The sequence below is a fragment of the Channa argus genome, chromosome 4 (assembly GCF_033026475.1).
Source record: "Channa argus isolate prfri chromosome 4, Channa argus male v1.0, whole genome shotgun sequence".
NCBI lineage: Eukaryota > Metazoa > Chordata > Actinopteri > Anabantiformes > Channidae > Channa > Channa argus.
Window position 1 is genome coordinate 17,313,903 of NC_090200.1, and position 21,923 is coordinate 17,335,825.

Genomic DNA, 21,923 nt, shown 5'->3' on the forward strand with positions numbered 1-21,923 from the left:
TTTCAGATGAGTATGCATATTATTTGTTTTGTTTATTTGGTCCCGATCAGCATTCTGCTTATGACAGTCATGTTAATTCTGAATTCCATAGAGACAAAAATAACAAATACTGCCCAAACATACAAAGAGAGAGAGAAAAGAGCGTTGTTGAAAGCAGAAGAACAGAGTACACCGGGAAATTAACCAAGGAGCAGATCGATATACAGAGGGCAAAGGCAGAAATAAGAAGAAGGGATTATGATCAGTTGAAACAAAAGGATAATCAAATAAATAGATAAATAGAATACAATGTAAGAGGGAAGTATCCTACAAGTCAAATACGGAGGTTTGTGGTCTTTATGTAAAAAGTGTCAAATTCATTCAAATGTCCATATGCTTTATTTATAATACCATTTGGGGCATACAATTCATCATCACACATGAAGGGTTCAGTTTTTTTGTTCGTATAAGGAAATGACTAAAATTGGAGGTAGCCTATATTTTGTTTCCAGAATGACCTTGCTTCATAATGACCTAGGCCGAAGACGTTCCTGCTTTTCTCTTTACCAATGAATCAAACATTGTAAATGAATAATGACTCAATAATGAATCACACCTCAGACTTTAAAGAAATCGTGCTGCCTGGAGCGTGCTCGGTGTGAAGCTGTTCACCGCCTGTGGTGCTGAAACTGCACATTGCTAAGCTGCAATAGCTCATTTGTGCCACAGGAAGGCAGTGAAATTTCACTTGCTGGTTGAAAACCCCATTGCAACAGACCTTGTTTACTAAAACCTAAAAGGCAGTGGTGAAATAGAGCATAGAGTTCACCGGAAGTAACTTAAATTTGATTTTGCTATCAAATGTATTGTTAATTGGTTAGTAGAATTGGAGAGTATACTTCTTTGTTTGGCTGTTAACATTAGAATAGTTACTAATAGTAAACTATAGTCTCTGTTATTCTTGTAGTTATTTGCTGTGTTCTTATAGAGCTTAGTAGAAAAATAGCAAGATATTGCCACAATGACAATAAAATGTTGTTTTCCACGACTTCCTAGTAAATGACAGAGCTTTTCACAGTTGTATTTTTATTCTGGTTAAAATGAATGACTTCAATCCATGAACTGAGTCACTATGCTTAATATTTATCATTATTCATATCCTGCCTTCATCCTAGGGATTCCTGTTTTCTCACATTTTTATCAGTCCATGTTTATGGTATGTCAAATTTGATAACATTCATTGGAGTAAATTCACATTCTTTCTTTGTTGAAATTGAAGTACAATATTAGGGCAGTATACATAGGACAGTTATTAACCCACAATAATGCTTTGATAGTCATCGCAGAAATTTGAATTATTTGAACAGCATCTCTTCAATTTGGAAGGGGCCCAGGCAGACATCAGCTTCCCATTCAAAAACTGAGGAAAGAGAACAGAAAACATGCATTACAGTAGGGACACAGACAAGCATCTACCAAGCTTAGCATTGCAAAAATGGGAACATTAAACAATTTATTATAAAACATTATGATGTGTTGGCAGTTTTTAATTTCCTTATATGAGACTAAATTATTTTCTATAACATACTTTCACTTTGGGGCACATCACGTGTCTTTCTTCCATAAGGAGTAACATATTGAGATCCAGTTGAGGTGCCATGTGGATGGCCAGAGGAACCAGTTGAGGTGCCAGGTGGATAGCCAGAGGAACCAGTTGAGGTGCCAGGTGGATAGCCAGAGGAACCAGTTGAGGTGCCAGGTGGATATCCAGAGGAACCAGTTGAGGTGCCATAGGGAGGGCCAGAGGAACCAGTTGAGGTGCCATAGGGAGGACCAGAGGAACCAGTTGAGGTGCCATATGGAGGCCCAGAGGAACCAGTTGAGGTGCCATAGGGAGGCCCAGAGGAACCAGTTGAGGTGCCAGTCCCAGTTATAACAGATGGGCCAGAGGAGATAATGGCACCAGACTCACAGGAGCTACAAGCTGCATTAGCACCACTAGCCTCACTCCACACACTGTACGAACAAAAGCAAATGTAATGACCATATCAGTTCTCTAAGTTATATATTATTGTGCAGACTCACCCATTGATGTAGGAACAAGCTCTGTGGTTGCTGTCAACATTGTTGGCAGCAGATGTTGCTATCAAGTGACAGGTAATGTAGAGCTGTATGAACGACAGAGAGTTAGACAGGAATTTGTTCCGTTTGATTTATAGCAGAACCTAGATAATTAACATATTCTTTGAGATGCTCACAACTCCACTGGTAGCATCCTGGAACCTGAATGCCTCCAATTGGAACTGAAGTATGTTGTCTGCCATGCGCTGTTTAAATTTGGAGGTAGAGCCAGTGAGCCTAGCGTCGAGCAAACACCTGCACACATAAGACAAAAATACAACAAAATCTTGTTGGGGGTGTTTGTAAACAGATTAACTTATCGTGTAGAATAAGTTCAATTAAATGAATAAAACTACCACACCCATTGACAATGAAGACATAGCTGGGATTGGAGGATGTGTCAGGTGAAAGTGTAGCTATACAGTTGTCCACATAAACACGGAGGGGTACATGGTAATACTGCTTCACGGAGGCTTGAATATTAATCATGTCACCCAGGATATACTGGTAGCTTGGCCTCACATTGAGCCAGTCATCTGTGCAATGAAAGAATGATATTTTGATTCACAGTCAAATAAAAGTTGATATATGAAGATAAATTATCTTTTAACCCACCAGTCATGAGTGTTAGGTTGAAGTATAGGTACTCTCCTGCCACCTTAACTGCAGAGAATGGTCTCCAGAGGGGGTCAAGAGGTAGGCTGCTCACATTGTGAAACCTGAATGATTAAGGATGTGTGCTTTAGATTGCAGAAAACTAAATGAATCCTCAAAATAATGTGCATCTATCCATCATCAAGACTTTTCATGTTACTGTTTCTATTTCTGTGTATTTTGTTTGTTTATTAACCCAACACTTAATGATAGTCTACATACCTTGGGTAGTGACACTCCACAAGTACAGCAGCTTTGCTGGTCCTCACCACTGGAGCATTACTATGAGTTCGGGGGTTATAGTTCACAGTGAAGGTGTAGATGAGGGTGTCCCTTGTCATCTAGCAAATAAGTAGTTATATGAATGAGAAATAGCATTATATTTGGACAAATCATTTAAACTTGAATATACTTCACAATGTAATTCATTGTGCTTACTGACAATGAGCTGCCACAGTTCTGCAGTTCAGTTTCAAAAATCAACACATGAGCAACAGTGTCCACGGAGGAAGCAGTACAGGTACCCAGGTAAATGTCGGCAGGATTGATCAACTGGCCAATCCCAAACAGATCCTGCTTGACTTCCACATGGGCGTCATGGTCTCTGCACACAACGGAGACAGATGCAACAGCAACAGGAGTTTTTGGCTGGAAAGGCACCACAGGTGGAGGCTTAAACGTGGGATCTGGAGGATAATGCCACTTCAAAGGTTTTTCAAAATTCTGCTGCTGTTGGATGTTTTGAGACGTCTGTTGGTTCGTTGGCGAAGTTCGTGGCATGGGATGCATACGTGGTGACGGTCTGTAAATATCTCTCCACTGAGCATCGCAGAAGCTGCCAAGCAAGCTCAGTGCCACAAGGCACACAGCAGTACATTTCATTTCCATGCTTTCTCAAAAACAAGTAATCTACACAGTCCACTGGGTGCTGGTAAGAAGGCGGGAATTTCCATCTAGCTTTATAAGACAGAGCTTGTTTACTTCCATTACATTCCCGCCCCTTCTGCTGGCCAGTCCCCATCAGATCTCCTGAGCATAAAACTTATGAAATTAATTCAGCAGTTCATGAAAACCTATGGCAGCATGATGCCTGCAGCACTAATAAGGCCTCTTCAGCTAATTTGGGCTAATTTAATTATTTGTCACTGTGACTTGGTAATCTAAAATGTCACTGTGTCAAAAAATATCCGGTGTATAAAATACAAAACTATAGATTTGTCAACACATATAAATTTCAAAGTAAGAAACGGAAAGAAACTCATAAAAGCTTTATAGGGATGATTTAAAAGGTTTTTATTCATCTTTTTCTCTTTAGGCTAGAAAGACCAAAATTATAGTGTAAATAGTTGACAAGCATGTAATCAGAAAGTATTGGTCACAAAATGTTAAGACGACCCTGGGTTAGGTCTACCTGCCCTCTACATGACACGTCAAACTTTGTATTTTGCCAAAGTACATTTTGTAAAGGGCTGCAAATCAATATGGCTTTAAAAAGTATCAACTGAGACAATTGTTTAGCTAACTTCACCTGCAAGTCCAGTGAACCAGAGAGACTACATTATGCTATCTATGGTACAAAATCAGAGATGGCATTATTTACCTTATTATGATTTTAGCTGCATGCCATATTTACACCCTTTGAGTCATCCTGTTTCAAGCTAGGATTGGACAGCTCCTACATGATCCCATCAGTATACTGTAAAAATGTTGAATCTACGGCAAGTGAATTGGAATAAATAATTAAAGAATGGAGCATATGTTTCCCTGAAAATGTTTTTACCATCAAAGAGTGCTCTTTGAATAAAACCATGTTATTTACAGCTAAAGAAATACAAATCTGGTATGTGTAACGCACACAGGACCCATCATTTTTATGTAAATAGTCTAGATTATGTCCTCCAAAGGTGTGAAGATTTTCTTGTGTAAGTCGTGTCAGCTGGTGGTGGAGCTCTCGGGGCAGAAATTCTGAGTGGTCATCCTGATGTGTCTTTCTGTGGATTTATTTTCTTTCCTTTTTCATTTTCTTTTTTTTTTTTTACGGTATGCCCATGAGAATAATTGTTCCATCTCTTATTCATTTCAGTTGACTGTAGTTTAAAAGTGTAAAAGTGTTTTTCTGTGTGCTTTTTTCCTCTGAGCAAAGGTCTTTTTTCAGAATTTCAATTAAGTAAAGTGTTACACATATTTGCAAATATCCTTATGTAACAGTGTCAATGTCACGAATTGTAGAAACATTAAGAGCAAAAGAGAAAATATTTCAGAAAATATCTATTTTTCTATCTTTACTAATCGTTACTAAGGTTTATGGATACATCTAACAAAATATATTTTACTATATGGGAAAATTCATCAGGCTCAAGAATTTTAGCGTTGACAAACATAAGAGGAGGTATTTGTTCTGTGTACCCCTGCTGCACAAATTTATCAACCTGCACAGTGTCGGTCATGCTAACCCCTGAGAGGCTTTTATTAGGAAATTGCTTAAACAAGCCAGAATTTCATTCAGGATCAACAACACTCCCTAGGATGTCTGTGGAAAACACTTTCAAAACCGATACTATTATATAAAGTCTAGTTCACTGTAGTTTGCATTACTACTCCATTTCAGAACACACAGAACGTGAAGCATTTGATGGGCAGTAGTCTATTCTATTGCTTTTTATTTACGATGAGTCACACAGGTGTAGGCTACATTGAAACTGTTGTGTGTCCTTATGAGTTTTTACTGTGTTTGCCAAATCCTTGCCACTAACTTATTTACTCAGTCACTTGTCTTGTCCTTACATGTGATGTATACTACATCTTCAGGGTTGTGGTACTGGCCAGATGTAATTCACCAATTAGCAGAGATTATGTTTTACATAACATGCAGTTGCGGGTTCTATTTGACATCTCTAAACAACACTCTGGTTTAGACAGATGGTGAATATATACACAATGAGATCCAAAAGCTGGAGCACACAGATCCCCACTTTGTCTTGACTTTTTGAAGAGACTGGGGAATTTTATCTCAATGGGATGTTGACTGATTTAGTATAATCATATAGAAAGTCATTCTAAGATGTATGTAGCCTATAAATAACACAGTATTGATGGTGTACTCCTTGATGTGCTGTTCTGAACACATTCCACTTGTCATAGTTGCCCCTACTATAACATGACTAGCCTGCTCTCAGTGGGTGCCTCATTGGGACTCTTGACCACAACAAATTATAGTAATTTGATTGTCAAAATGCTTGTAGCAACAGTTTTGTAGCATTGCCCACCCTTTCTTGGAAACAATGTAAACCTGTGTCCTTAAGAATGGGTTAGTACTAGTCATTGTATGATACTGTAAGTACACACTACCAGTATTGTATTTGTCTGAAGGCTTCTTTCCCTGTATTTCTACTATAAAATCTGCCATGAAATTGCTGATAAGTGAATAAGTTAATGAATAAAAGGGAATGACCTCACAAACTAAAGACTAAAACTAATACAGCAGAAAATGTGTAAGTAACATTAAGCACTGTACACCCAAAAGATCACATCACTGCTGTATGTTCTCAGAGTAACAAACAACAAATAAACTGAATTAAAGTGGTCAATATGGATATCTGATTTGTGCATTTGTGTTTTTGTTCTTCTTGGCTTATTATAAGTTCATATTTCAAGTAATTCAAAAGCCGGGTCTGTCAGGTGAGTGAGGTGGCAGGGAGAGGCATGAGTACTTCATTTCCCAGAAGCCTTCAGCTTACGGGGCACTGACGTAGAAACTTACAAGCCAGCAACGACCAATGAGATGCAAATGAACATGAGGTCAAATTGTGATTGGAGGTAAAATACCCCCGTTTGGCCCAGGAAGTAGAACACTTATCTAAAAATTATGATGACTTTAATGGTCGATATCAATCGCCTCACATGGGATTCAGATTATCAAGCTATGTTTGGCTCTTCCGGTTAAGAAGCTTTACTGGCAAACTGCGTTTGTCAGCGAGTTCCCGCTGTCGTGTCAGACCGACATTTCACTCTAGTTTTCCGTTACTGTTCGCGATGCAGTCCAGTCGAAATGTAACCACTACCAGCAACAGTTGCGGCGATAGCGTCTTAGGCAAAGCGGAGAGACCGGGGCCGGGGCTTTTCAGCAACATGAGTCCCCTGACGCAGAAGAAAGGAGTGGCCAGCGCACTTGTAGTTAACGAGACAATCGGGAGGACGCCGAGCCCTGTGTCCGGGGCCAACTGTGATGACGACTCAGAGGCAGAGTCTTTCCGGGATGGGAGAACCGAGGATGTCGACCGGGAAACCAGGATCAGGGCCTTTGCTTGGTGCCGAGACTTTCTGTCAGGGTCCTGGAAGACCATCAAAGAGGACGAGTTTCAAATCAGCATCGTCAGGTAAATCATGTGCATGTGATTATAAACGCGTTTAATAAAATAATTAAAAGTTTGGCGCTGTTCTTGATTAAGGTGCCGTCAGCTTAACAAATCAAAGCTAAATAGTACACTGGTTGTAGACTTTTCCATGATACCTTCTTCTGTGTAAACACAAATAAAGGCATTGTAAGCAAAAATTCACTGGGGATTTGTGAGTGGTTTGTGTAATTCATTTTAACTTTTCCCTCTTGTAAAAACCCTGGTGTTTTTGCTTTGCAGTGGTGGATTGAGTAATCTGCTGTATCTGTGTAGTTTGCCTGACCATGTGCACCCTGTGGGAGAGGAACCCCACCAAGTGCTCCTCAGAATTTATGGGGCCATCTTACAGGTTGGTGTGTCAAGTGGGGGTCCTCAGGGAAAATTCATTTGTCCACAATATGTAATAGCTAGACAAATTTATGTAGCATTGCAAAGAAGCATGTAATAAAATAGCAAAGTGGGACTTAAATTAAAAACTGTGTGTTTGATTGTCCATGTCTGTCACAGGGTGTGGACTCTCTGGTGTCGGAGAGCGTAATGTTTGCTATCCTGGCAGAACGTACGCTAGGGCCAAAACTTTACGGCATCTTCCCTGAGGGACGCTTAGAGCAGTATCTTTCGGTATAATGCACACCTAATTGCACAGCTCATGTATACAAACTCAGACACAATGTATGTTCTCTTGCTTTGCAATGCTGCCACCTTTTAGTCAAAGTACATAAATGTCTTGTGACTATGGAAACAAAGTGACATGTCCTTGATTTTCATTAGATAAAAATTGTTATTGTGTAAAGCTTTCAGCATCAGGGTGAATGTATACAGTAACGCATTTACTAAAAACATTTTATTTGATTGTATTATTTTTTACATTTTGTTAGTTGTATGTAACCCTTTCAAATACTGGATACTTAAAATACCTAATGTAGTTATTTGACCTACTTCATAATGGAAATAGGGCATTTGCAAAAATGAACCAGTTTTTTCCTGTTTTCCCAGAATACTCGCATGCGCACTGATCAACTGTCAGATCCCGCTATCTCAGCAGAAATTGCCACCAAGTTGGCACGTTTCCATGAAATGAGTATGCCTTTCAATAAAGAACCTAAGTGGCTTTTTGGGACCATTAACAGGTAAGGATACCTTGTTATGACTTGTTTTATTACCAAAGCAGTCAGTCTTTTATAATTAAGGTAATTGTTCTTTTTTCCCTTTTAAGATACATGGATCAAGTGATGAAGCTTAATTTTGTACGGGAAACACATTTGAAGAAGTACAAGAAGCTGATGAAGTTAGACCTGCCTGCTGAGCTGGAGAGTCTCCGGTAAGTGGAGACGCAGGCTTTAGATGACCAAACCCTGGATATTGCAGGGAGTGGATTTATACATATGCTAAACATAATTTCTGCATTATGAAACTTCTAATGTGGTATCCTCTTTGCAGTCCAGCCATTTCTGCATCAGTTGAGCCTGATCATGGGATCAACGCCAAAAAAGAGCGGTTAAAAACTAATCATTGTGCCCAAGAAAATTTAAAGAACATGTAAAAGCAGTTAAATGATTAAATTAATCTCTGTTTTTTTTTTTTCTTTGCTGATGACTCTCCAAGTAACCCTGCTCGAACTTAGGATAGCAAATTGCTTGTCATTTGGCATGTGCTTCATCATATTCATTGTTAAGGAGTTTAAATTGTGGTCTACATGAATTACTTGCTGAATTCAAGCCAAATGTCAACTTATAACATAACCTAATCAATTTGTGTTAAAATTGACTTTGTTGGTGCATTGATACAATCTGCTTTTCAACCTTTAAAACTTTAACCAGTGACAGCCAGTACAAATATTTGGACACGTCGACAATGTCTTCACAAGCAGAGCAAGATAAGACTGTCAATAAAATGTATCATGGTGTAAAAGATAATACTAGCAGTCACTTTAAAATAGGTTAATCTAGATTGATATGACATTGTATACTAAACCAATAAGACTAAAAAATAGTACAAATAGATTTGTTTGAAACAATAATTTAATCCCAGGGCCAGCTGTGTTTTTGTTTTCATTCTGACCTTTGTCCCAGTGCCTCCATGACTGTCCTCTTTACAGTCTGACATTGGCATCCAGCAGAGAATCAGCCCAGTATTTATTATCTGTGTTTATCTATAAGCAATTTTATTTTTTTTATCTTGTACCTATCTCACACATAAGGTACAGTTGCCACTTCGTGGAAATGCCTTGATTATCTGCTCATGTCATCTACATTTCTCCAACTTATCTGAGTTGATAAAAGTGCTTTCTGCTTAAACAGATATCACGACATAAGGTACTATGCTCCTAGGTTCACTCTAGGCGATTCAGTCAGTCAGAGTAACCGAGGCAGATTGGATTTTTTTCTTTCCATTTTCAGCATTTTTCCTACCGGTTCCAACATTTTAATTATATACAACTGAGTTTGCAAAGTTATGTTTCTCATGCTTCCATACACACCAGTTAGCCACAACATAAATATCACCTGGCCACCTGAGATTGTAGACCTGCATGAGAGTTTTCAGGTAGGAGGGTGCTGCTGAGTTGACCATTCTGTGCAGCTGCTGGAAGCCACTGTCGTGACATGTTCTTTCTGTTTTCTGTATTCCATGTTTTTTACATTTGTTAATTTTTGTATTGTCCAGAAGTTACTACAAATCTGGAATCAAATGGATATTAAATATAAATGTAATATAATTATTAAATTAAATTATTACAGTTATTTAATAATATAAATTATTAAATTGTGATGCAGAAGAGAAAACTACCCCCTTTACAGTAATATGGACGTTTGTTTTGCTTTTATATCCAGCAGATGTATTATTCAAAGGTTTCTTTTGGGTTTTTTTTTTTTTTTTCATGCAATTAATTTTTTTTTATTGATCTCTGTACTTTGGCTTAGTGGTAGAGCATTGGGTTGGGAGCCATGGCCCCGCCCAGCCACCAAGGGCCAAATCAACGTCCCTTCAGGGCAACGCCTCAAAAGAAAAGCTGAAATCCACTGATTTTTATTGCTCTCTCTACTTTGTATGCATTCATTTGCTTCATAAAACTATATGCAATACTAACAAGCTTTCTCTGACTTCTCTCCCTTTTTCTTCCATCACCTGTATTCATCTGGCCTTTATCGTCACAACAGTGCATTGCTGGCAGCGACTCCATCACCAGTGGTGTTTTGCCACAATGATGTCCAGGAAGGTAAATATTATAAAAAAAAGAACACACATTTCCTCATGTCCTCAACCTCTTTTTGGTTTCATTTATCCAATCTCCAGCTCTCCAGTCATGAGTGAAAATTAGCCATTGAAGAAGATTAAATGTGATTGTTATATATGGTTATAGTGAAATATCTTATTCCAAAATCATTTGCATTAAATGCTGCTTTAACATTCTCCAAATTTCTGGGAAGCTTTACCTGAGAAGTAAAAACCTCCCTGCACACTGCACGTGCACACTGTGGCACTGAAGAGCGTACCAGTGTTTGCTAATGCGTGGTCGGTGCTCTATCTCACCTCAAAGGTGTTAGATGTGTATAAACATTGTTCCACGGGAAACCCTGAAAACTATTCCTTCATGGAATTTGTGCACTGTGACACCACTCATGGTGAAACAGAGACTTTTGTCAAACTTTTGTCAAACTGCCTTAACATGGCAAATACCGTATTATGAAAAATGTTTTAGACTAATGTTAAAATTGACCATAAGTAGAGCTAAGAGGGCATAACCCAGAGTACATTGGTTGTTTCTATGTACTTTTAGTCATTTAATATATTGATGAGACCAAAACATATATTACTAAGCATGTATGTATTTACATTAGAGTTTTTATTAGGCAAGAAGTATTGTGTTCCCAAGTATAGTCACTTCCCAAGTATAGTGTTATCTGCCATGGTTGAAATATTATAAAAACCTTACATATGCACACACACCAACCTCTCACTTAACCCCTGATGTGTGTGTGAATAACATTTGGGTTTTTCAAATACTAGTATAACAGAAATAGTACTTTTCCAATTTGTTAAGCTAAACAGTCCTCCCTTCTGTAGCTGAAGTTATCTTAAGGAATTAAAGAGTTCAACTTATTAGTGTTGAAGATATTATTTTTATCTCTTCTTATTTTCTCTGGAGGTAATGTCCTTGTGCTAGAAGACAGTGGCAGCGTTTCAGCAGAAAGACTGATGCTGATCGACTTTGAATACAGCAGTTACAACTACAGGTAATATGTGAATCTGTAGTCTGTAGTAATCTGTAGATTGTGCCTTTTGTATTTTTTAATGATAATGTAATTTCTTTGTTTGTAGGGGCTTTGACTTTGGGAACCATTTCTGTGAGTGGATGTATGATTACACATACAACCAGTGGCCTTTCTACAAAGCCACACCGGAAAACTACCCCACCAGAGAACAACAGGTCAGTCTATCAGATTTATTTCGAATGCTATAAGCACAAGGTGGTGGTGGCAGAATTATTCAAACTCTGCAGAATGGGGATGGACTAGGCATGAGAGGGGTCATAAATTGTCTTGCCCACTCTCCTCCTGACTCATAAGTTGTATAGGTCTGCGAAAAAGGGGAGTTTAGACTAATGGGTTTTCTTTTCATAATGCAAAACATGCTGCCTGCCTTGATTCATGGAGGAGCAGATGACTGATCCAGGACTGTCTGTATAGAACTGGACCTTTTGTTTGGACCTTCAGCAGTTTTTCAACTGCTGAAGAAAGTTCAGATTCTGCAGGTCCTATTAAGGAATGGTGGACATATACTAAGCCATCTACCAACATTTTGTTGTTAGAGAACCTTCACTTCAAGATTCAAAGTGTTTATTGTCATATGCACAGATAGAACACATGTTTCCCTGTACAATGAAATTCTTACTTTGCCCTCCACTCTGAATGTCACACAGTAAGTAAAATGAGAATTGACAAAAAATAGAAATAAAATAAAATACAAATAAAATAAAAATAAGAGCAAACAAAATAAGAGCAATAAGCAATAAAGGTGAGGTAGTGCAGTTCTGAGTAAGGCAATAAAGTGAGGTAGTGCCGTTCTCAGTGCGGTAGTGCAATTCTGGAAAAAAAGAAATTAGTGTGCAAATACAAAATGTGATTCGTAAGCAGTTGTGTCCATGTAAACTCTTGTGTCCATGTAAACAGTTGTGTCCGTGTAACTGTTATGTTATGTTATGTTATGGTCATTGTTGCAAACTCCTGTCAGCTGTTTAGGAGTCTGATGGCAGATGGGAAGAAAGAGTTTTTCAGCCTTGAGATTCTGCATTTCACACTTATGTACCTCCGTCCTGAGGGTAGAAGTGTGAACAGTCCATGCTGGGGGTGGGAAGGGTCTTTGATTATGGACGCAGCTCTCCTGTGGACTCTGCGGTGGTAGATGCTCTGCAGAGAGGGCAGTGGAGTCCTGGTGATCTTCTGTGCAGTCTTCACCACTCTCTGCAAGCGTTTCCGGCCCATGGCAGTAGTGCTGCCGTACCACACAGTGATGCAGTTGGTCAGGACTCTCAATGACGCAGCTGTAGAAGTTGCTGAGGATTTTAGGCGACATGCCAAACTTCCTCAGCCTCCTCAAAAAAATACAGCCGCTGTTGAGCCTTCTTGACCAGCTGCGTGATGTGAGGTGTCCAAGTGAGGTCCTCAGTGATGTGGACACCCAGGTATTTAAAGCTGCTCACCCTCTCCACTTCAAGCTCCCGGATGAACAGTGGCTGATGTGTTCTCCTCTCCTTTCGCATGTCGACTATCATTTCCTTCGTCTTGTCCGTGTTGAGGGTGAGGTTGTTGTCTCCACACCATGAAACCAGACTGGCCACCTCCCTCCTGTAGGCTGCCTCGTCACCGCCAGCAATGCATCCTATCACTGCGGTGTCGTCTGCGAACTTCAGGATGATGTTGTCCTTGTGGGAGGCGACACAGTCATAGGTGAACAGGGTGTAGAGGATGGGGCTGAGAACACAACCCTGCGGAGTGCCAATGTTTGTGATGAGTCTGGCTGAAGTCCTGTTACCAATCCTGACTGACTGAGGCCTGCCAGTCAGGAAGTCATTTGAAATGAATAATCTACAGTGTATTAATAGTATTATTGTCTAATTTCTAACTTGAATATCTTGTTACTTTGTATTATTATTATGTGTAACAGCTACTGCAATGCAAAAATGTTTCTCCTGGGATTAATATAGTATCTATGCAGCAGCAGCGATTTTAAATAATAACTCAAGATTCCTAATGTCAGGGCAGGTTGTGGAGTGTTTAGCGCTGGCACCTCACAGCTGGATACTCCGGTTTTATAGTCCAAAGACATGCACATAGGTTAATTGGTGGCTCTGAATTCCCTGTAGGTGTGAATGGTTGTCTTGTCTGTATATGCCTCTCTGTGTTGACCCTGAGATAGCCTGGCGACCTGTCCACGCTGTACCAAAGCTGTTGCTTTATGACAACTTGGACAGGCTACAGCCCCTCTGTGACCCTAAACAGGATAAGCGGTTACAGATAATAGATGGATGGATTCCTAATGTCATTTTTTTTGTCTCCTGAAAACTTGTTAGATAAGATAAGATTTCTTTGCACTTCTCCCTGTGGAGCTCAGACAGATAACAGTGTCCTTCAGCTTACACCCAACGGCTTAAGTGTTCATGGTCAAGATCAGAGCTGTCCCTCACAGTGCCATCTAGTGGTGCAGTTTGTTAATGGACATTTGAGTTAAAGGACAGTGTAGAATGCTTGTTCATGCAAGAAATCTAATCAGTCAACTTGTTAATTGAACTTCTCTACTCCACGAAGAGCGAGAGTTCAATTATCTGTGAACTGTTAATTGTGATCACAGTACAACATACATTCGCCTTACCACAAATACATTTTTTCTTTATTACAGCTTCATTTTATCAGAAATTATTTGGCAGAACAGAGGAGACGTTCTAACATTACTGTGGACCAGACGCAGATTGAAGAAGACATGATAATTGAAGCAAACAGGTAACCGAGTGTTCTAATATTTTAGCAGTGGCAAATGATAAAATCGTGTTCCTGTTTTGTTAGTTATTTTTGTTTTGACTTGTAGATATGCATTAGCATCACACTTCCTGTGGGGGCTGTGGTCCATCATTCAAGCAAAAATATCCAAGATTGAGTTTGGATACATGGTAAAAAGAATTATTTTTTTATACACACACACACACACACACACACACACACACACACACACACACACACACACACACACACACAGTAGCTCTATACCTTTACCATAATAGACTAAATGTTTACTTTTGGTAAACCTCACCTCACAGTAAACAATATTGTTTCGCAGGACTATGCCCAGTGTCGTTTTGATGCCTACTTCAAGCAAAAAAAGCTCTTTTCCTGAAATCCAACATGTCAGTGAGAGTGTACCGCACCCTCTCGGTTTTTAATCATCACACTTCAAGTCCATATTTTTGTTTCTTGAAATTGTTTTTTAGCTTTGTGTTATTGAAACTCCTGCTTATGACTAGCAATATTGGATGAAAGGCTGACATTACTTTTCAGTTGTGCATAGCCACAATTGAAGCAAACATGAAATCTGATTTATTGAAGCACCTATCCCCATAGTGGGAAATTTGGTTAGAGCAAGTATGACTCTATGAATGTTGTTGATTTATCATGCCAGGGGCTCAGTCAAATGTGATGCTCAGCACTTTTTAATTGTTATTTATGTCAGTCACTTTTGTGATGTACCACACTTTTCTGGACCATTTTTTTAACATTGACACTGGTATTTCTTTAGTTGTGTTTCCTGTGCATTTCAGAGTTTAGCAATACTCGTTTTCATTTAAGACTGTAATCCTCATTTTGATGTACGTTTGATCTACACCATTAATGCTTCTTGCCAGATAATTTGTCTTTATTTCAGACTGTAAGGTCATTTTTGTATAAGCCGGCAGTTTGTAGTCCACCGTGGAAGGCTTTTGTATAACTTTTCTATAGTGTCTTTAGTCATTCTACCTCACTTCTGTCTGATGTTAATTTTGCATTCACTTACATTGATTCCATAAGGACTGATTGTAACAGTTTTTGTGTGGAGAGAAGCAAAGTGTGGTTATCACCCACCTACTCCATACTTTCACCCACTCATGTTATTATTACAAGAGAGCTGTTTTACACAGTGTAATTGTAGTTAGCAGTAGTGTTAATTTACTACTCAAATATTTGGATTTTAAGGCATTTAAGTTGGTAATATTAAATCCTACCATCACAGTTATTAACTGTACATTTCTTTAACTACCAGACCATATTTAATTCAGCGGTTATTATGTCGAGTCATCTCATTCTGATGGTGTCTATCTGATAGTTTGTTTCTAAGTATTTTATGTTTGTAGTGTTTTTTTGTTGTTGTTGTTATTGTTTAACAATAAGAATAACTTGGAATATTGCTAATTTTGCATGTTTATTATGTTAATTGAAGTCTGAGCACACGTGTATACTGCATACTGCTCTTAAGACAGACATAAAGTGGCCTCTAGATCCTGATTAAGTCACTTCCCTCTGCATTTTTTATTTTTATTTGATCTTTAGTGCTATGAAAATGAGCTCACAAACACACAAAAATAAGGAAGAAGCATCTTCTGTCACTATACAGTTTGAACCTGTAAGCCATGTCTGTGGTAGAGGAGAAATTGCATTACTCATCATCTGCATGTATAAGGAGGTTTATATTAACCTGATTACTAAAACTGTTTAGGTGCATGTAAACAGAAAAAAATAAAACCTCTTGAATAAATTCAAATTATTTTGCCTCTAGCTAATTTAAATGTGAACTGGGATTTTGACATTTTCCAGCAGTATTGATTAAATCACTCTGATTCTTTTGTTTTTTCTGACTTGACTGAATTTAACTGTAATTATTTGAGTGACAATAACATCTTCATATCTTTGTTTTACACGTAACTGGAGACTAAAAATGTGTTTTTTGTTTTTTTTAATGGTCCCAATACAGATCATTCAGTTAACATGTCTCTATTTTGTTAGTCATTTTTGCACTGCTAAAAACTGTAATTAAAGCATATAAACATTTGCTTTGGAACTGTGTGTGTGTGTGTGTGTGTGTGTGTGTGAAAAATATTTACATATTTTGTGAAACATTGATTTACTTTCCTATTGCTGTCATTCAGCTGCAAAGCAACTTGACCAGCCCAGGGTGACCTCCCACTTCCATGCGCTAAAATTAGACCGGCCGAAAAGCTCACTCCTGAGATCGGGGGACACTTCTGAAACGTTTCGTCTCGTAGTTTTTAAATTATTTTGCTGTTTTTATTGATATGTAACCAATTTCTTTTGCTCGCAGCTGATCTATTACTTGACCCGCAAAAAAGCATGTTATTTTGAGAGCAGCAGTACAAAGTCCGCAGAACTGCGCGTTTGCTTTTTGTTTTTTTCACTGTGCAGTGGCTGTTTGGAATTCTTCGTGTGGCTCGTCTTACCTTACATGGAGGATATGACCGGGGCATCGGTTGTGTACGAGGTGCATAGCAGCTTTAGACCTTTAGAGATTTAGGATCTCATTTATACCTAACACGGTCATTAATTATTATTATGATTAGAATGGGTTAACTTTTTATTTATCCTGCCAGTCAGATGAATCCATTCAAGGAATATTTTAGGTTACTTTTTGACAGTATTGGCTTATGGTTGAAAAATTGTCTCATTAGAATTTTGGTAGCTTTTCCAGTACTCAGTACTTGGATAGTATGTCTAGATACAAGATCATGCCAATCAGTCTCAGAGGAGTGGAAAACCAATGAGGCACTCTGCACATATTGCATTGGAGATGGAGGTGAAACCATGGTTACAGTCCAAACTAGCACGCATGTGTTCCATGTAAGTAAAAAAACAAAGCACATTTCTTCTAACAGGTTGGTGGAAAACTACCCAAAGGCTAAAGCTGAGTTTAAAGATGTATTTTTAAGGTGGACATCAGGAGACTCTCAGAGTGCAGTGAGTACTTCAGAGCGTTGTCCCAGTCCAGAATGAGAGAGACTTCAGAGAACCTCATCCACCTGGACCATGTGTCCTCCTCCATCTTCTACAGTATCCTTGAGTTTTCTTTCTATAGTAAGTTTAATGTTCCTGAAGAAGAGTTGGGTGCTCACATCCAGGTAAATAAAGATTCTTGTCTCATTCTTGTTCGTTTGGTAAATACACTATTCTGTAATTCAGAGCAAAAACCAAAAGCCTATGGCTTGCTTCCTCTCTTTCTGAAGGTCAGCAGTTATCTCTTGGCTGAGTCATTTCTTTCAAGATGTTTGTCAGTCCTGGCAGATGAACTCAGGCCAGATAATTGTCTGTCCTACCTGAATCTGGCTCAGGAGATCTGTTGTGCAGACTTGAAGATGACAGTGTTCACCTACCTGAGTAGAAACATGATGGAGCTGTCCCACCTTATCAGGTATTCAATGCTTAATGATATAACATGACATGGAGATGCATTAGCAAAGATTTTATTAGTTTAAAATTATGTGATCTAACACCCTCACCCTGTCCTCTCTGACAATTCATCCCTAGTTTTTGATAATTCAATGTGCTCCTTATGGTTTCTGTTCAAAGAAGCCAGGATTCAATTTAAAAATTAAAAGATTTCTTTGTTTCACACACAAAGCTCAGTTACGTCCACAATATGCAACATGTATGTGTGGTCATCTGGTAAAATGCAACAATATGCCACTCTACCCCACGCTGTTCTCTAGGTATTACTCATTATGAAATTCCTAAAAAAGACGTGAATCTGCCTGGGACAAACTGGGATTCTGGGACACAGAAGCTTATTGACAGTCTCTGCATTAAGATGTGTTTACATTTTTCCTTAAACAAAATCAATATCCATAGAAGTCAAAGTTAAATTCAATTTATAGCAGCCGATCTGTGACCATGCTAGGGTACGAAGCAGGGGACACAAGCACCTGCAATTTGTAGATATGGAAATCTGTTTCAGAGACAGAAGAAGTAAAAAGCCGTTCATACCTTCTGGAATTGTTTTAGAAAAAAATAACGGCTCATCCTGTTTTTTAAAGACCTCCTTTCCTATATGCAGATTCACCCCTGTGCTAATTTCCATTCCATTAGTTTTAACTGCACTCCCAACAAATGTTCTGCCTTAATCTTTCTGTGGAGCTGGTGTGTTCTTTTGTCTAATTGTGAAGTTTTTTGTCAGGATAGTGATTCTCCAGTAAAAGGACCTTCCACATTAAAGTGTATTTTTACTACAGTTCTACAAACACTCCATTTAATTAATTGTGGTACTTCTAAAACCAATTGGCTGAGATAATTTAGGTGAGTTACTTTTGAAAGGGGGAATACTTAAAATAATCTTAAAAAAATAAATGATTGTATAACTGATTTAGATTACTCTGTGGATATTTGTTTTTCACTTTATCATGTCAGTAAAAGTGATTAATATCTCAGGTGTCTGAACAATGAGGAGAAGGAGGAAGTTTTCCACCTAAGGATACAAGGAGACCAATGTCTCTGCAGCCTTAGAAAAGAGAACCTGACTTCTTTGAAAGACCCAGAAACTAAATGTGCCCGACATATCTTCACCCTGAAAGGCTCAGATGACAGCAGAGCTTGGCATCCAGTTTCTGAGCTTCCTTTCAAAGCTGACAAGTGGTGTTTTACAGCGGTCATCTTGTATAATTACCTGTACATCATAGGAGGCTACAGACAGCGTGTGAAGAGAGTCTGGGAGTTTAAAATGGCTTCCTTTAGGTTCAATCCCTTTACTCATGCTTGGAATGCCACAGCTCCTTTACTGAAGGTGAGATAGTGTTCTAGCTTGTAAGTCTTACTTCAAATAAAACTTTCCTTTCCTTCTAATACTCATCCATGTGTCTGTTACATCCACAGCACAGAAGGCACTTCAGTGCAGTAGCTTGTGAAGGCTGTATATACGCTGTAGGAGGCTGGTACTTGGACTCCCTGGTGACACCAGACTCCAGCACATCGCTCTATACAGCTGTAGAATGCTATGATCCATGGGAGGACACATGGAGGTTTGTGTCCTTTTTGTCAGTGGTAACCAGCTAGTAGGGGTTTGGACTATACTGAAGGATTATGTAGCTCTGACACTATGCCTTTACTCTTACCTCTTACCTCTTACTCTTCGAAGGTTCTTCTCATGTTCATTGATATTTTTCTTAGGTGCAAATCCCCGTATTTGACAGATTTTAGGACATGCAGCTTTTGAATTTTCCTGGTTGGTCGAATATTTTCAGTGTATTAAGAATGTGTATATATAATATATTTCTTAGGTTTGTCTCCTCACTGCCACTCACTGACTTCCAGTTTACCATGTCTCTGTCCCATGATGTGCCCCTTGCTACAAGCCTTGGACACTGTATCTTTGTGCTTGGAAGCATCCAGAGAACTGGAGAGAAACTGCTGCTGCAGTACAACACAAGGCAAGGTGAAACAGAACAACACACGCTGTTTGTTCAGAAAACATATGTGTTGTTGTCCACTTCAGATTCTTTTATAACATGTTTGCCTTTCTGTGTTTAAGACTCCTGGTGTGAACTGCTCCCCACCCTTACAAGAGCAGACGCAGACCTCCCCACTCTTTACTTCCTGGGTGCCACTGACAGGCTGCTTGTGATTGGTGGAAACAACTCAGAGAATGTGGTGACTTCATTCTGTGTGCAGTCACAGAAATGGGGACAGGTCAATGAGACAAGAAATTGTATTAATAGTAAAACAATAAAACATCAATACTTCTTCAGATGTAAGGTAACTGAGTTCTGTCAAAGATCAACGAACACACAAAGATCTCCTTCATCCTCTCTTTCTCCAGGTGCACAGGACAGAAAAGGTGGCATTTGCAGGACAAGGGACAGTTGCTGGTGATCAGGTCATGTTGCCATGTATAGAACACAACACTGTTGCAGTGATGGATCTCCACACTTTCTCCCTCAGAGCTCTTCCTGCTCTACCGATCTCCACCTCTTATGAAGCTGTCTTTTATCTTCACTTTTAATGTTATAGTTTAAATCTTTGTTAGGCTGTACATGTTCTTTATGGCCTTTGTGGCTGAATCGATGCACTTCTACTTTCTCTCAGATTAGGTGAAAAACTCCCTAAGTAAATGATCATTAATAGGCTATCACAACCTCTTAGTCCTTTTAGTTTTTAATGAGGGGAGAGTTAAACCTCTACCTCAAACACAAAGTAATTCTTGCAGAAAAAATGACGTCAGAACTAGACTTGTATAATTGCTTTTAATTGCTTCTGTTTGGACTTATTGGACTGGAGTATGCTGTCCGTACTTTTTTCGTTTCTTCATTTCTTTCTAACGTTATTATTGTGATGGCATTTGGTAAGTTTGTAACTTTTCTGGGGTTCCTTCTTCAAATACTGCCCAAACTTGAAAAAAGGCATAAGCCAACCACAGGAGCTGGAGGAATAGACAATATTATTATTGAATTAATGAAGCAGGATTGAAAAAGTCGAAACAGATGGATACTAGTGACATCCCTGTGATTAACCACATTGATGAAGCATCCCCTTCTCAGATACAGCCGTTGAAAGTGTTGTTCTCTGCCGCTTGAGTTAGTCACTCTTACGGCGATTGCTCGTCTCTTGGCACGCGGGATGACATGTGATGACACAATATGGTCTGCAGATGGCGCTCAGGTGACACTCAGAGTTACAGCACCCGGTGCATGTGGACGTCATAGTCCCTACCGCACTGGATGGTACCAGTATTACGCTATTTGTACATAATCAATGTACTGGAGTAGAACATAGTATTAGACAAGAAACTTTTCAAGGAACGTGAATATGTTGCAGTTAATCTGACTTTATCAAGCGATCCCACAGATAATTACTGTTCAAACATGAGGGCTACTTTCACTGTTTATATGTGAGACTCGAGACTAGTTGCATATTACTGTGTTTTTCTTTTTCAAAGCATCTCCCCATAAAAGTAAAACGATGCTTATATTGGGTGTTGTATCAATGTTTATGTGATCTCATCAATCTAACCATTTGCAACTGAAATCATATGCAATCAATTCTCAAGTAAAACTGGTTTTACCTGGGAATAACTATAGCCGGCTGTTTTTGTTTGTTTGTTTGTTTGTTTGTTTTTTTGTTTTGGCTTCATCAGTTATTTTGGTAATGCACGAAATATTCAGCTGGATGAAACTGGCTGGAGTCAGGAAATAGCAAGGAAGGTGAAGGTGAAATTAAATTGATGCGAATTGTTTTAGCGCTGTTTTGCTCTCATTAAATTAATCCTAAGCAAGAAAAATGTGATGAGAAAACAGAAGACGTTACAGAAACAGGAGGACAGAGAATGAAATGTATTTGTTCATTAAGACAGATTTTAGGAGACTTGGTGGAATCCCAGTTACAGTGGTTTCTGTATTTTTGCTGGGTACACAGCAAAATAACCAGAGTGACAATAACTCTATTACGTTTATATTTTGGAACCGTTCGTTGGTTTTCCTGTGTACAAACAGGAGAACACACTGGTGGTCCATTTGCTTATGATAAACACCATCAGGTCTCATATTCTAACATTCTAATCAAGAAAAATGTCTTATGTGGTTATTCATATTACATACAATAGTTATATTTTTATTTCCACATTGTAAAAGACAAGTCTGTTTAATCCTAACACAGCACTTTGGCAGGTTTGGTTACAGAACAGAGGCCTCCTGGCGCACGAGGTTAGACTCTGTCCATGTTTGGTGTCTTGTTACAAAAAAGAAACATAATGTGG

General features: G+C 38.8%; 3 protein-coding genes across 7 annotated transcripts; 2 read left to right on the top strand and 1 right to left on the bottom strand.

Moving 5' to 3' along the window:
* Window positions 1–133: 133 nt before the first annotated feature.
* LOC137125745 (zona pellucida sperm-binding protein 3-like) lies at window positions 134–5,009 on the bottom strand. The gene is made up of 8 exons (XM_067501689.1): window positions 3,193–5,009; window positions 2,977–3,095; window positions 2,716–2,819; window positions 2,462–2,636; window positions 2,238–2,355; window positions 2,065–2,147; window positions 1,568–1,995; window positions 134–1,399 (listed from the first exon to the last, which is right to left on the bottom strand). The coding sequence occupies exons 1-8, from the start codon at window positions 3,640–3,642 to the stop codon at window positions 1,335–1,337; spliced, it is 1,542 nt and encodes a 513-aa protein (XP_067357790.1). The 5' UTR covers window positions 3,643–5,009; the 3' UTR covers window positions 134–1,334.
* Window positions 5,010–6,579: 1,570 nt separating this feature from the next.
* On the top strand, window positions 6,580–16,223 carry chkb (choline kinase beta). 3 transcript variants are annotated; one of them, XM_067500371.1, is made up of 11 exons: window positions 6,582–7,130; window positions 7,389–7,497; window positions 7,656–7,769; window positions 8,145–8,278; window positions 8,365–8,469; window positions 10,307–10,364; window positions 11,292–11,383; window positions 11,469–11,577; window positions 14,046–14,146; window positions 14,232–14,313; window positions 14,481–16,223. In XM_067500371.1, the coding sequence occupies exons 1-11, from the start codon at window positions 6,655–6,657 to the stop codon at window positions 14,535–14,537; spliced, it is 1,437 nt and encodes a 478-aa protein (XP_067356472.1). In that variant the 5' UTR covers window positions 6,582–6,654; the 3' UTR covers window positions 14,538–16,223. The 3 variants fall into 3 exon arrangements, with proteins under 3 accessions (XP_067356474.1, XP_067356472.1, XP_067356473.1); XM_067500372.1 differs by having other exon boundaries at window positions 6,583–7,130; window positions 10,307–10,365; window positions 11,296–11,383; XM_067500373.1 differs by lacking the exon at window positions 7,656–7,769 and having other exon boundaries at window positions 6,580–7,130.
* Window positions 16,224–16,349: 126 nt separating this feature from the next.
* On the top strand, window positions 16,350–21,837 carry LOC137125235 (kelch-like protein 42). 3 transcript variants are annotated; one of them, XM_067500369.1, is made up of 8 exons: window positions 16,352–17,026; window positions 17,116–17,304; window positions 17,410–17,594; window positions 18,608–18,959; window positions 19,049–19,194; window positions 19,453–19,607; window positions 19,704–19,861; window positions 19,992–21,837. In XM_067500369.1, the coding sequence occupies exons 1-8, from the start codon at window positions 16,784–16,786 to the stop codon at window positions 20,172–20,174; spliced, it is 1,611 nt and encodes a 536-aa protein (XP_067356470.1). In that variant the 5' UTR covers window positions 16,352–16,783; the 3' UTR covers window positions 20,175–21,837. The 3 variants fall into 3 exon arrangements, with proteins under 3 accessions (XP_067356471.1, XP_067356469.1, XP_067356470.1); XM_067500368.1 differs by having other exon boundaries at window positions 16,351–17,026; window positions 17,116–17,594; XM_067500370.1 differs by lacking the exon at window positions 19,992–21,837 and having other exon boundaries at window positions 16,350–17,026; window positions 17,116–17,594; window positions 19,453–19,602; window positions 19,704–19,816.
* The last annotated feature ends 86 nt before the right edge of the window (window positions 21,838–21,923 follow it).

Coding starts and splice junctions, on each gene's coding strand:
- LOC137125745 (XM_067501689.1), bottom strand. CDS start 3,642: ATGGAAATGAAATGTACTGCTGTGTGCCTTGTGGCACTGAGCTTGCTT. Junction 2,820..2,976: donor GTGGAGTGTCACTACCCAAG/GTATGTAGACTA, acceptor TTAATCATTCAG/GTTTCACAATGTGAGCAGCC. Junction 2,356..2,461: donor TATGTCTTCATTGTCAATGG/GTGTGGTAGTTT, acceptor TTATGTGTGCAG/GTGTTTGCTCGACGCTAGGC.
- LOC137125235 (XM_067500368.1), top strand. CDS start 16,784: ATGAATCCATTCAAGGAATATTTTAGGTTACTTTTTGACAGTATTGGC. Junction 18,960..19,048: donor CCACAGCTCCTTTACTGAAG/GTGAGATAGTGT, acceptor TTACATCCACAG/CACAGAAGGCACTTCAGTGC. Junction 19,195..19,452: donor CCATGGGAGGACACATGGAG/GTTTGTGTCCTT, acceptor TATATTTCTTAG/GTTTGTCTCCTCACTGCCAC.
- chkb (XM_067500371.1), top strand. CDS start 6,655: ATGGGATTCAGATTATCAAGCTATGTTTGGCTCTTCCGGTTAAGAAGC. Junction 7,131..7,388: donor TTTCAAATCAGCATCGTCAG/GTAAATCATGTG, acceptor TTTGCTTTGCAG/TGGTGGATTGAGTAATCTGC. Junction 14,147..14,231: donor ATGATAATTGAAGCAAACAG/GTAACCGAGTGT, acceptor TTTGACTTGTAG/ATATGCATTAGCATCACACT.